The sequence below is a fragment of the Bos taurus genome, chromosome 2 (assembly GCF_002263795.3).
Source record: "Bos taurus isolate L1 Dominette 01449 registration number 42190680 breed Hereford chromosome 2, ARS-UCD2.0, whole genome shotgun sequence".
Classification (NCBI taxonomy): Eukaryota; Metazoa; Chordata; class Mammalia; order Artiodactyla; family Bovidae; genus Bos; species Bos taurus.
This window is the reverse complement of record NC_037329.1, coordinates 44,642,393-44,653,868: the sequence shown is the minus strand read 5'-3', so window position 1 is coordinate 44,653,868 and position 11,476 is coordinate 44,642,393. Positions and strand designations below refer to the sequence as shown.

Here is an 11,476-nt window from a genome sequence, read left to right as displayed (position 1 = left end):
TTCAGACACCAGCCAAAAATGAGTATTGTATTCCTCCACGATGATATGAACCGTTCATATTCTTGCCCTCTTTTATGGCCTGTTTTTAACCAGAGAGGATCTCTCTGTTTTATTCATAGTTTCAAGGGTTCCACACACTTCTAAATTCATACTTTTAAAAAAATTGAAATATAGTTTATTTATAATATTGTGCTAATTTCAGGTATACAGCAAGGTGGTTCAGTATTATATATTTTATTTCAGATTATTTCCATTAAAGGTTATTAGAAAATACTGAATATTGTTCCCTGTGTTACACAGTAAATCTTTTGTTGCTTGTCTGTTTTATGTATAGTAGTGTTTATCATCTATTAATCCTATACTTAAAGTTTATCCCCCTTTCTCCTTTCCCTCTTTTGGTAACCATAAGTTTGTTTTCTATGCCTATGAGTCTTTTTATAGAGATTAATTTGTATTTTATAGATTCTGCATGCAAGATGATATTTGACTGACTTTGATATTTCCTAGGTCCATCCATGTTGTTTCAAATGACAATGTTACATTCTTTATTATGGCTAATATTGTGTGTAATTTATATATATATATATTTACACAGTACCTGATTGTAGGTTTGCTTTGGCATTTCTCTAATACTTAGTAATTTTGAGCATCTTTTCATGTGCCTGTTGGCCACATGTTGTCTTTAGAGAAATATCTATCCAGATCTTATGCCAGTTTTTTGATTGGGTGGTTTGGTTTTTTTGGTATTGAGTTGCATGAACTGTTGGTATATTTTGGAACTTAAGCCCTCATAGGTGGCATCGTTTCCAAATATATTTCTCCCATTGTGAGGTTGTCTTTTCATTATATGATGGTTTTCCTTTGATGTGCAAAAGCTTAAAGTTTGATTAGGTCCCATTTGTTTATTTTTGCTTTTATTTTGCTTAGAAGACTGTAAATTCATACTTTTAAGTAAGAAAAAAAGTGTAAGATTACTGTCATTAGTTTACTATGGCTTCTGTAAAAATCAAAAACTGAAAGGCTTAAATAATAGAAATTTATTGTCTTGGTTCTATAGGCTAGAAGTCTGAGATAAGATGTCAGCAAGGGTTGGTTCCTTCTAAGGGCTGTGAGGAAGGCTATTCCATGCCTCTCTTTTAGCTTCTTGTGGTTGCTAGCAATTTTTGGCTTTCCATCACCCCAGTCTCTGCCTTCATTTTTACATGTGCTCTTTGCTCTGTGTCTCCAGACACAAATTAAGGAGCTTAGGGAGAACATTATTACTACAGCAATAAAATAACGTGACAGATCTTTTGCTTTTTAGTAAAGATACTCTGTACACTGAAGCAACAAGCCATTATTGCCCATTTAATGCCTTTGACACAAACTGCCAGCCTACTGGATCCAGAAGATTGGATCCCACAGCTATTTCTAAAACTTTATAAGCCAAGCCATAAGGAAAGCCTGCTGAACACAGTCCAACATTTGTTCATATTTTTTTAATTGAAATACAGTTGATTTTCAGAGTTGTGTCTTGTGCATTTTTAAGTTTAGTTTTTGTGGTGAAGTCTAGCATAGATTTGCTTTGTTGAAGTTTTTATTTGTAGATCTTAAAACTATTAAAAAGTAATGCTCATTCCGTCAATGGTGTTTGTTGCAGAATTACAGATTTTATTAGACACTAGTGTAACACCAGTTTATATTGACTATCAGCTTCATAACTTCAGAACTGGATTAGAAATAAAAGTATCAGCAGTCAATAAGCAAGGAAAAGGTGAGTATCTGCCATTTTTAAAAACTGTTTAACATGTTTAGAATTCTTGATTTAGAAAAGAAATACTGTTAAACATTTTAGTAATGGAGAAAGACTCTGGGTTGATACAGCAATAATAATGCAGAAACTTCTAAAAATGTCTGTGCTGAAATCATTTAAAACCCAAAAGAAAATTTTTTAATTATATAAAAAAAAAAACCTATGGGTTTAATGTTGTCTCAGGTTTTATGTGCAAGTCCAGAAAATAGAGGTAAGTCTAGTTTAATAATTGGATAGATTAATTGTACTAATACACTGGTGAATTACTTAGGTATGTGTAGAAACAAATTAAGGGATGGTGCAACCGTAAATCATAACAAAAACTATTAGGCAGTTTGAGAACTTGGAGAATAGTGGAGAGTCTAAACTGAAATACTAACAAGATTTGTAGGTCATGTAGACAGGATTGATGCTTTGAAGTGTCTAAATAGCTTCAACGTAGTTGGCTGGGAGCATGCCAGTCCTGCCAGTCCTCTGCACAGTGCCGTACATCCAACCTTCATCAATAGCTTGAACATTGACAATGGCATCTCCATCTTTGAAGGATACCTCATCTGCATCAGCAGCCATATAGTCATACATGGCACGGAAGATTTTCTGTGGGTAAGGACAAAAAAGGGAAATGTTAGATTTGCAACAATTAACCTAAACAACTAATTTTAAAGTCTCTTATGACACCAGAAATTTAAGTTGCATGAAACAGAATGTGCAACTACCACCAAAACTAAAAAGACTAGGAGAAAATATTTGCAAATCGTATATCTAATAAGGATTACAATCTTATCTTATCTGATGACTCAGATGGTAAAGAATCTGCCTGTCAATGCAGGAGATTAAGGTTCTATCCCTGGATCAGGAAGGTCCCCCAAAGAAAGAAATGGGAACCCACTCCAGTATTCTTGCCTAGAGAATTCCATGGACAGAGGAACCTGGTGGGCTACAGTCCATGGGGGTCACAGAGTCAGACACGACTGACTGACTACATACACAGACATCTATTCAGATCCTTTGCTGAGGATCTGAATTGTTGATGAGAGATACACCAAGAGCTAAATACTCTGCGTCATTAGTCACCAGGAAAATGTAAAGCTACAATGCGATACCACTACACGCTGGAATGATAATTGAAAAAAGGTATTGGGGAAGATGCGGGAAAATTGAAATCTTTTATAAACTGCTGATAGAAATGGAAAATGGTGCAGACACTGTGGAAAACAGTTTTGGAAATTTCTCCTATTTTAGATAGTTCCCATGTGACCTAGCAATTGTACTCCTAGGTATATACCCAAGAGGAATGAACGTATATCCACACAATAACTTGTATACCCTTATTCATAATAGCTAAAAACTGGAAACAGCCCAAATGCCCACCAACTGATGAAGGAAACATTTTCATACAATGTAGTAATATTTGCTAATATAAAGGAATTAGTACTGATAAATGATACATGGATAAATCAAACATAAAGCCAGTAACAGCAGGCCACATATTAACATGATTTCATTTATATGAAATGTCCTAAATAGGCAAACACGTAGAAATTACGTTAGTGGTTATACTATTGTGGAAAATTCTGAAAGATGGGAATAGCAGACCACCTGACCCGCATCTTGAGGAACCTATATGCAGGTCAGGAAGCAACAGTTAGAACTGGACATGGAACAGACTGGTTCCAAATAGGAAAAGGAGTACGTCAAGGCTGTATACTGTCACCCTGCTTATTTAACTTATATGCAGAGTACATCATGAGAAATGCTGGGCTGGAGTAAGCACAAGCTGGAATCAGGATTGCCGGGAGAAATATCAATAACTTCAGATATGCAGATGACACCACCCTTATGGCAGAAAGTGTAGAACTAAAGAGCCTCTTGATGAAAGAGGAGAGTGAAAAAGTTGGCTTAAAGCTCAACATTCAGAAAACGAAGATCATGGCATCTGGTGCCATCACTTCATGACAAATAGATGGGGAAACAGTGTCAGACTTTATTTTTGGGGGGCTCCAAAATCACTGCAGATGGTGAGTGCAGCCATGAAATTAAAAGACGCTTACTCCTTGGAAAGTTATGACCAACCTAGATAGCATGTTCAAAAGCAGAGACATTACTTTGCCAACAAAGGTCCGTCTGGTCAAGGCTATGGTTTTTCCTGTGATCATGTATGGATGTGAGAATTGGACTGTGAAGAAGGCTGAGCGCCGAAGAATTGATGCTTTTGAACTGTGGTGTTGGAGAAGACTCTTGAGAGTCCCTTGGACTGCAAGGAGATCCAACCAGTCCATTCTAAAGATCAGTCCTGGGTGTTCATTGGAAGGAATGATGCTAAAGCTGAAACTCCAGTACTTGGGCCACCTCATGCAAAGAGTTGACTCATTGGAAAAGACTGATGCTGGGAGGGATTGGGGGCAGGAGGGGAAGGGGATGACAGGATGAGATGGCTGGATGGCATTACCAACTCGATGGACGTGAGTTTGAGTGAACTCCAGGAGTTGGTGATGGACAGGGAGGCCTGACGTGCTGCGATTCGTGGGGTCGCAAAGAGTCGGACACGCCTGAGCAACTGCACTGAATGTTTTATTAGAGAAAAAGAATTTGAAAAATCAGCAGTAGTGCATATTTCTCTCACTTTGAGAATTTGGGAGCATACCAGAAATAAGATTTTCTGGAAAGCTAATTTAAACAGTGGTGAAAACAAAAAATACAGTATGGTGACTGTTGCTAATCAACAGCATAAATTTCAGTTAAGCAAGATGAATGAATGCTAGAGATGTGCTGTTCTAGAGACAACTCAACCTTGAATCTATAGTAAATGTACACTGAAAAATAAGAGGGTAGTAGATCTCATGTTAAGTGTCCTTACAACAATGAAATTTTTACAAACTAACAATTTAGAGATACAAATAAAATTTGAAAGTGTCCAAATTTTCTTCATAGGAGCAGCCACTGGTTAGTTATTTGGCATGAAACCTACATATTTTTCCCTAGCATTTTGAAACTCACATTCACATTCAAGGATAGCCCCCCCCCCGCCCCCCCCCCCCGCCCAATAAGTGGATTACTATAAACAATACTTGGTTCTTTCCATTTGGTATAGCTTGGAGGTCTGTCTGTATATAGATTTATTCTGAAGAGAATTCCATATTTTAATAATAACTACAAGTTATTTAGCCATTTCTGTATTTCTAGATAGTTAACCATCACTGTATTCGTCCACTAACCCCATAGTGTTGGTCTTCAGGTGTCTGTCTTTGGGCTGAAAGTATTAGGTCAAAGTTAACATGCCTTTTAAGTTTTCTTAAAAGTTTGCTACCATAATAGAATACTTTGTTATAATTTGTATATTTCTGGTTAGTAGTCATGGTGAACCTCTTTTCCTTGGCCATTTTTATTTCTTTTGTTGTAGATGGTTTAGTCATATTCTTCCAGGCCTCATTTTGAAGGGAAGGGGAATAATGACCTCGATGAATTTTGGATACTTTATGTGGTTTTAGATATTAATCTTTTGTTATGTATAACTTCTCCCAGTCTGACATTTCTTTTTGTTATAGTCTTCCTTTACATTCCTAGATTTTTGAAGTTGCCAAGGAAGATGTTCCCATCTCCAGTATTGTAAAAATAGTCTTTTTCTGTAGTATTTTACAATTTTGTTTTTTTTCCTCTGCGTATTTGTAACTCTTAGGGTCTGTTTTTGGACTTCACGTGTTTTAAAATCTATTCTCATGCTAAATTCATATTTAATTATAATAGCTTTCTAGTGCATTTTATTCTTATGGTTAAGTCCTTTCCTATTGTCATTTTCAAAATTTGCTTGATCTTACATCTTTACTCTTTCAAATAAATTTTAGGATTAATGTATAAAATTTTTATGATTATTGTACTAGGATTTGATTGGAATTGCCTTGAATTTATGGATTGATTTCTGGAGAAATGACTGCAGGATTCCTTTCCTGAACTATAATAGGTTTTAATACTTACCAATCTTTATGTCCTTTAGTAAAGGTTTTCTTCATACAGATATTGTTCATTTCAATCGTAAAGAATTATGTTATTATGTTTTAATATTATGAAATTAGATCCAGGGTTTTTTAAAAATATTTATTCATTTATTTGGCTGCACCAGGTCTTAGTTGCAGCATGTGGGATCTAGTTCCCTGACCAGGGATCGAACCTGGGCCCCCTGCTTTGGGAGCTGAGAGAGTTAACCACTGGACCAGCAGGGAAGTCCCAAGAGATCCAGGGTTTTAAACTGAGTTTTAAGATAGTCTGGTGAATTGGTGAGCATGATTTGACTTATCTCTTGTACATATAGGACATGTACATATGTACACATGTACATATAGTACATAAGGCCATGGGAATCATGAACTCCTTCGTCAACGACATTTTCGAGCGCATCGCTAGCGAGGCATCAAGCCTGGCGCGTTATAACAAGCGCTCGACTATCACATCCAGGGAGATGCAGACCGCCGTGCGCTTGCTGCTACCTGGGGAGCTGGCCAAGCACGCCATGTCCCAGGGCACTAAGGCTGTCACCAAGTATACCAGCTTCAAGTAAATATAATATGCCTTGCCGCTGTTAATGGAGAAGGCAGTGGCACCCCACTCCAGTACTCTTGCCTGGAAAATCCCATGGACAGAGGGCCTGGTGGGCTGTAGTCCATGGGGTCGCTAAGAGTCGGACACGACTGAGCAACTTCACTTTCACTTTTACATATAAGGTATAACTAGATTACATGTGACATCTGCACACACATATACTGTGGAAGAATGATTCCAAACAACAGATGCTTTGCTTTAAGATGGTGGGTGGGTCTAATGAGCCCACAATGATTATTTTGCTTTAGTTTTTCTGTGTGTTTTGTGTGTATCCATGTGTTTGTTTTAAATCACTGAAGAATGCTCTTTAGTTATGTGAGCTGTTAATGAAGTTTCTCTGATATTTATTACTGTTGCTGCTAAGTCACTTCAGTTGTGTCCGACTCTATGTGACCCCATAGACGGCAGCCCACCAGGCTCCCCCGTCCCTGGGATTCTCCAGGCAAGAACACTGGAGTGGGTTGCCATTTCCTTCTCCAATGCGTGAAAGTGAAAAGTGAAGTCGCTTAGTCGTGTCCGACCCTCAGAGACCCCATGGACTGCAGCCTGCTAGGCTCCTCCATCCATGGGATTTTCCAGGCAAGAGTACTGGAGTGGGGTGCCATTGTCTTCTCCAATTTATTACTGTTAACATTATACAAAATAGAAGTTTTGGTTTAAAAAAAAGATCAGCACACCTGTAACCATTATTTCACATATCAAAAAAGGAGGAGGACTTGAGTTACTTACTCCAGCAGTGGATGGATGGGATGGGATGGAGGATACCGTTGTCTGCTGGGTAGCAACTGAAGATGATCGTTGCTGTGGGAGCTCTGTGGTTCTTGCATGTTTGTAACCTGAAAGGAAAGGGGAAAATAGCATTAGGAGAAAACGTGACTAGATATCATTTACTCTGTGTTTAGCAACTGAGCAGCAGTGTCTTTCCCCCTAATTTAAAAAGAATGATTTCCAAGAAAGGAGGAATGAAAATTAAATAGCTAACTGCATGTACCTCTCCGCAATTTTAGACTCATTAGAAGAAAAGGTCCAGATTTTTTTCTGTTTCTACTCAAAGCATCTCTTACAGTAACGTCCAGTGAACTGGCTCCCATGGCTATCGAGGTCAGGGCCATCCACTTGTACCTGTTGAGGCTGCAGAGAAGAAGACGCCCCCGTCACTGTAGGTAGAGAGGTGGGCAGCTTCTGAATGCTCAGACTTCTCCTCACCACCACTGATGCTCAGCCCACTGGCTGATCGAGACTGCTCCCGGCTCCGGCGCTGAGCTTGTGCTGAAGGAGGTAAGATCCATCAGAGAGCAGGCAGAAATGAAATTTTCCTAGGAGTAATCCCTAATGGTAATTGAATCTCAGTTGGTTTTTGTTCATTATAAAACAGTTTTTTGTAGATTTCCATGGATTAAACCCTCAAAACTCTATAATAGAAGGTGGTCCTCATTTTCCAGTTGAGAGTTTAATCACCCAAGGCCCCCCAACCATTCAGTGGTGTAGCCAGGCTTCCAGTCCCTGAGTCTGTCCTTGACCACTATTTCTTCCCTCTAGCCTGCTCATTTTCCTGGCTCACCAAAATGAACAGGTAGTAATGTTCATATTCAAATTCCACCTTTCAACTTCTCCAGAAAGTCCCCTGATTTCCAAATTTATTTAGATGCTCTGTTTCCACAATCTGTGTGAAGACCTTTAAAACTGTTCATGTCAGGGTATAACTACTGATTTACTGATCTCTCTTCATCAGACTAGAGTATAAATTCTTTGAGATTTACAGGCACTACATATTATTTTTACTTTTAACATGAATAAAGGGTATGAAGGCATGTGGCCTCTTGTTGAATGACTATCTTCCTTGACATAAGGGAATTCAGAAAGTTGCTAAAAGTCAACCCCGTTTTTTCCCCTTTACTTACGTATTTTATTGTCATTATTTCCCCAACAGAAAAATTTACTACCTGTTTTTCTTTAGGAAAAAAAATTACAATGGGGACCGAAGGGGACTTACCTTGAGGCAGTGAAACAATCTTTTCCTAATTTGAACTTGTCTAGAAAGTGAGCTTGGCCCACTAGTCAAGGAGATGTTTTTATGCTGAATGAGCAACTCAGGAAATTGAAAGCCCTGGAGGAGACGAACTTTGAGCCTAAACGCCCCTGGCGCTAGCCCACTAAATTGTGATGTTTATGTTGTAAGCCTTTTGCAGCATCACATACCATTAATCATGTGTAAACTTCGGGACTGAATATTGTCTTCTGCTGGATCATAGTCAAAAACTGAGCCAGGATTGGTACGCCAGACGCGTAAACCTGAAAGTGAGATTAAGGGTCAGCACAGGTGTTCTCAGACTCTTTGATAATTTGGAGACCGAAACATGAACCTAAACAACCACAGGCAGATTGAATAATTTAAAGCTGCTTCCCCCTCCCCACCCCCTCCCCGATCCCAGTTACCTGTAATAGTTTCCTGATCCTGGTCATTCCGTTTCTGTTCCATTTCTACCACTTTCCTCTGAATACCCCGGTAGCAAATGTCACTGAAGTCCTGTGTGTTCTTCTTCACTCTCTCAGTGATGGGGTCTGTCACCACCGGTGTGAAGCAACCCTTGTGTTTCTCAAAGTCTTCATGATACTTCACCTGAAATTTCATGAATTCATTTGGTGAAAATAGGATGGTGTAATCATTTACTTTTTGACTCGTTCCAACAGGCTGCCCACCCCATCTGAGGAATTCCTGACTCACCGTTGAGATGTGGCGCTGGGTCTCTCTCACCCGTCTCATCTCTGGCGTGTCCAAGACATAGGCAGCTTTGCCTTGTATTTGTTTCCGGAAGCTATCAGAATAAAGCACCTGACAGAGGAGAAACCATGGATGAGGGCAAGTTATGGTACCATTCTAATTCTGAAGTCTCAAAATCTTTCCAACAGATGGAAGTGAAGGGAGCTGGGGAGGCAAGCATGAGTCACCTAAAAATTCCCAGCAAGCCCTTGACAGCAGAACTGCTAGCAAGAGGGTAGATGGGCAGGGCTTGAATGAGATTTGTTTTGACTCTGAAAACATAACTTTCATTTTCAAAGGAGATGGGGCAAAGTATAATTTTGAAAGGAAAGGAAAAAAAAATCGTTCTTGAATTTGCTGGGAATTGTAGCACCAGTACACTGGGTGGTATATGGCACTAAGTGTGATATATTTGAAAGAACTATCCTTTAAAATAAGTGATCATTTTTTGAAGGGTTATGTCCAGATTTTATAAACCAGTGTGCTAATACAGAAATCAAAGTCTCAGACATGAAAAACCCAAAATATCAGAGTAAGGCATCCATTTCATAGTATTACCTGTTTCATAAAGCATCTTAAAGGATTGCTTAAGATTGAGAATGTTAGGAAGTCAATATGTTACAGTCAGTTATGTAAGACTACCTCAGAGTAAAAGGGAAAAGAAAACATTGGCAATTAACTTGTTATGTCTTAGTACAATCATTTGGAATTTAAAAGCATAGTTGTGTTAATTTTAGTGTGAATTTTCAGTGGGATAAAAAAAATGCACATTTTTATGGTGTTAAAATGTTATTTTCAAGATGTTGCGATTCTCTTTTGGTTTTAGTGTGTTTTTCAGTTGAATGAGAAAGACACTTGATGATGTTAAATTGTTATTTTCTAAGTTGTTGCACTACTCCTTTTTAGTCCTGGAGAATACCGAGCTAATGTTTTCTTGGTTGCGCTTAGCTCTCTCCATCTCTGGAGTGACCGGTGTCGGAGTTGCTTTTCTCATATTCTCTTTGTACAACACCTAGAGGAGCCAAGAGAGCATCCAAATATCAGAGAGCAGAAACCCAATTCTGAAAACCACCATCTAGCTGTTGTTATGGCTCAATTATGTCACACTCTATAACACCCCACGAAGAGAAGCCATTAAAATGTTATGGTATAAAGCAAAAGGTGAAGAAAGAAATCAGTTTGAGCTGGCAGGGTTGGTATGGTTTTTAAGTGGGTAAAGAAGGATTTTAAAAGATAAATTTTGGAGGAAACTGAGAGGTAAATTAGTGGTATAACTATGTTTGCCAGGCTTGTTAAAAGTGTCACCATCTCTTTTTCCCTCTCTCAAATACCGAGCTAAAGTTTTCTTGATTGCGTTTGACTCTTTCCATCTCAGGAGTAAAGGGTGTGGGGGTGGCTTTCCCCAGGTTCTCTTTGTATAATACCTGTGAGATACAGAGTTGGACCCGAAAGTCAATGGGAGGCAGTCGTCAGGCTATTCAATGTAATGCGGTTTGGGGGAGAAAAACCCAGGTTTTATCTACTACTATTAGTGAGAACAACTCAAGAAAAAGCTTTAAAAAACAGTTAATGGCAACAGTCAATGTAGTATGTCGTTTAGGGGAGATTCTAAAAAACTGGCATTTTTTTCTTTTTAACCTGGGATGGAGTTAGGAGCAGGTCAAACGGCAGGGGTTACTTTGCAGAATAAAAAGCACTTTTGTTTCTCAAGACAGTACCGAGCTAATGTTCTCTTGATTGCGTTTGACTCTCTGCATCTCTGGAGTGACAGGGGTTGGGGTGCCTTTGCCCACATTTTCTTTGTACAAAACCTATGTGAGTCCAGTGGATCCAAAAAGAAAAAAAGAATGACAGTTACAAAAGATTAAACAGAACAGATCATTTGTTAGGAGGCTCACGTTGCTAAACTATTTGGGCAGTAAGATTAGATGGAAAGAAATATGTTTCCAAAGCAAGCTGATAATAGTTACAGCACATTTCCAGAGCAGAACCCTGTCCTGAAATCCTTGCGGCCTAAAAGACAGAACTGTAGTTTTCTGTGCCTGGTTCCAGGGCCCAGATGGGAGACCACGTTTACTCTACCACTAACCTGTGCATGTCACGCACCTGACAGATCATCTGTCAGGACTTAGGAGAAGGTGCTTGAATACTTAGGAGCAGGCACTTGAATAGCACATAAGGTGGAGGCTGCTGCCTAAATCGGAATGGGAGACTGGACCCTTTTGCCACACACATCAGGGAAATGTATCTGTGTTCTGCCTCTTGCTTTAATTCAGAACATCATCATACTTATCAGTAAGTAAAAATGTCTTCAGGAATTACATCACTAA

General features: G+C 38.9%; 1 protein-coding gene across 19 annotated transcripts in view; it reads right to left on the bottom strand.

Annotated features, from left to right (window-relative positions):
- Window positions 1-1,627: 1,627 nt before the first annotated feature.
- The window catches only part of NEB (nebulin), a 219,190-nt gene continuing 209,341 nt past the window's right edge, over window positions 1,628-11,476 (bottom strand). For 9 of the 19 annotated variants that reach the window (XM_024980659.2, XM_024980560.2, XM_059878341.1 and 6 more), the window contains 9 exons: window positions 10,865-10,957; window positions 10,478-10,570; window positions 10,066-10,158; window positions 9,111-9,218; window positions 8,822-9,005; window positions 8,585-8,677; window positions 7,508-7,654; window positions 7,115-7,221; window positions 1,628-2,389 (listed from right to left, as the gene is read on the bottom strand). In XM_024980659.2, coding sequence (XP_024836427.1) covers window positions 2,216-2,389; window positions 7,115-7,221; window positions 7,508-7,654; window positions 8,585-8,677; window positions 8,822-9,005; window positions 9,111-9,218; window positions 10,066-10,158; window positions 10,478-10,570; window positions 10,865-10,957 — 1,092 coding nt within the window. In that variant the 3' untranslated portion in view covers window positions 1,628-2,215. The remainder of the gene's footprint in view (window positions 2,390-7,114; window positions 7,222-7,507; window positions 7,655-8,584; window positions 8,678-8,821; window positions 9,006-9,110; window positions 9,219-10,065; window positions 10,159-10,477; window positions 10,571-10,864; window positions 10,958-11,476) is intronic. The other 10 variants (XM_024980573.2, XM_024980609.2, XM_024980615.2 and 7 more) reach the window with 3 other exon arrangements.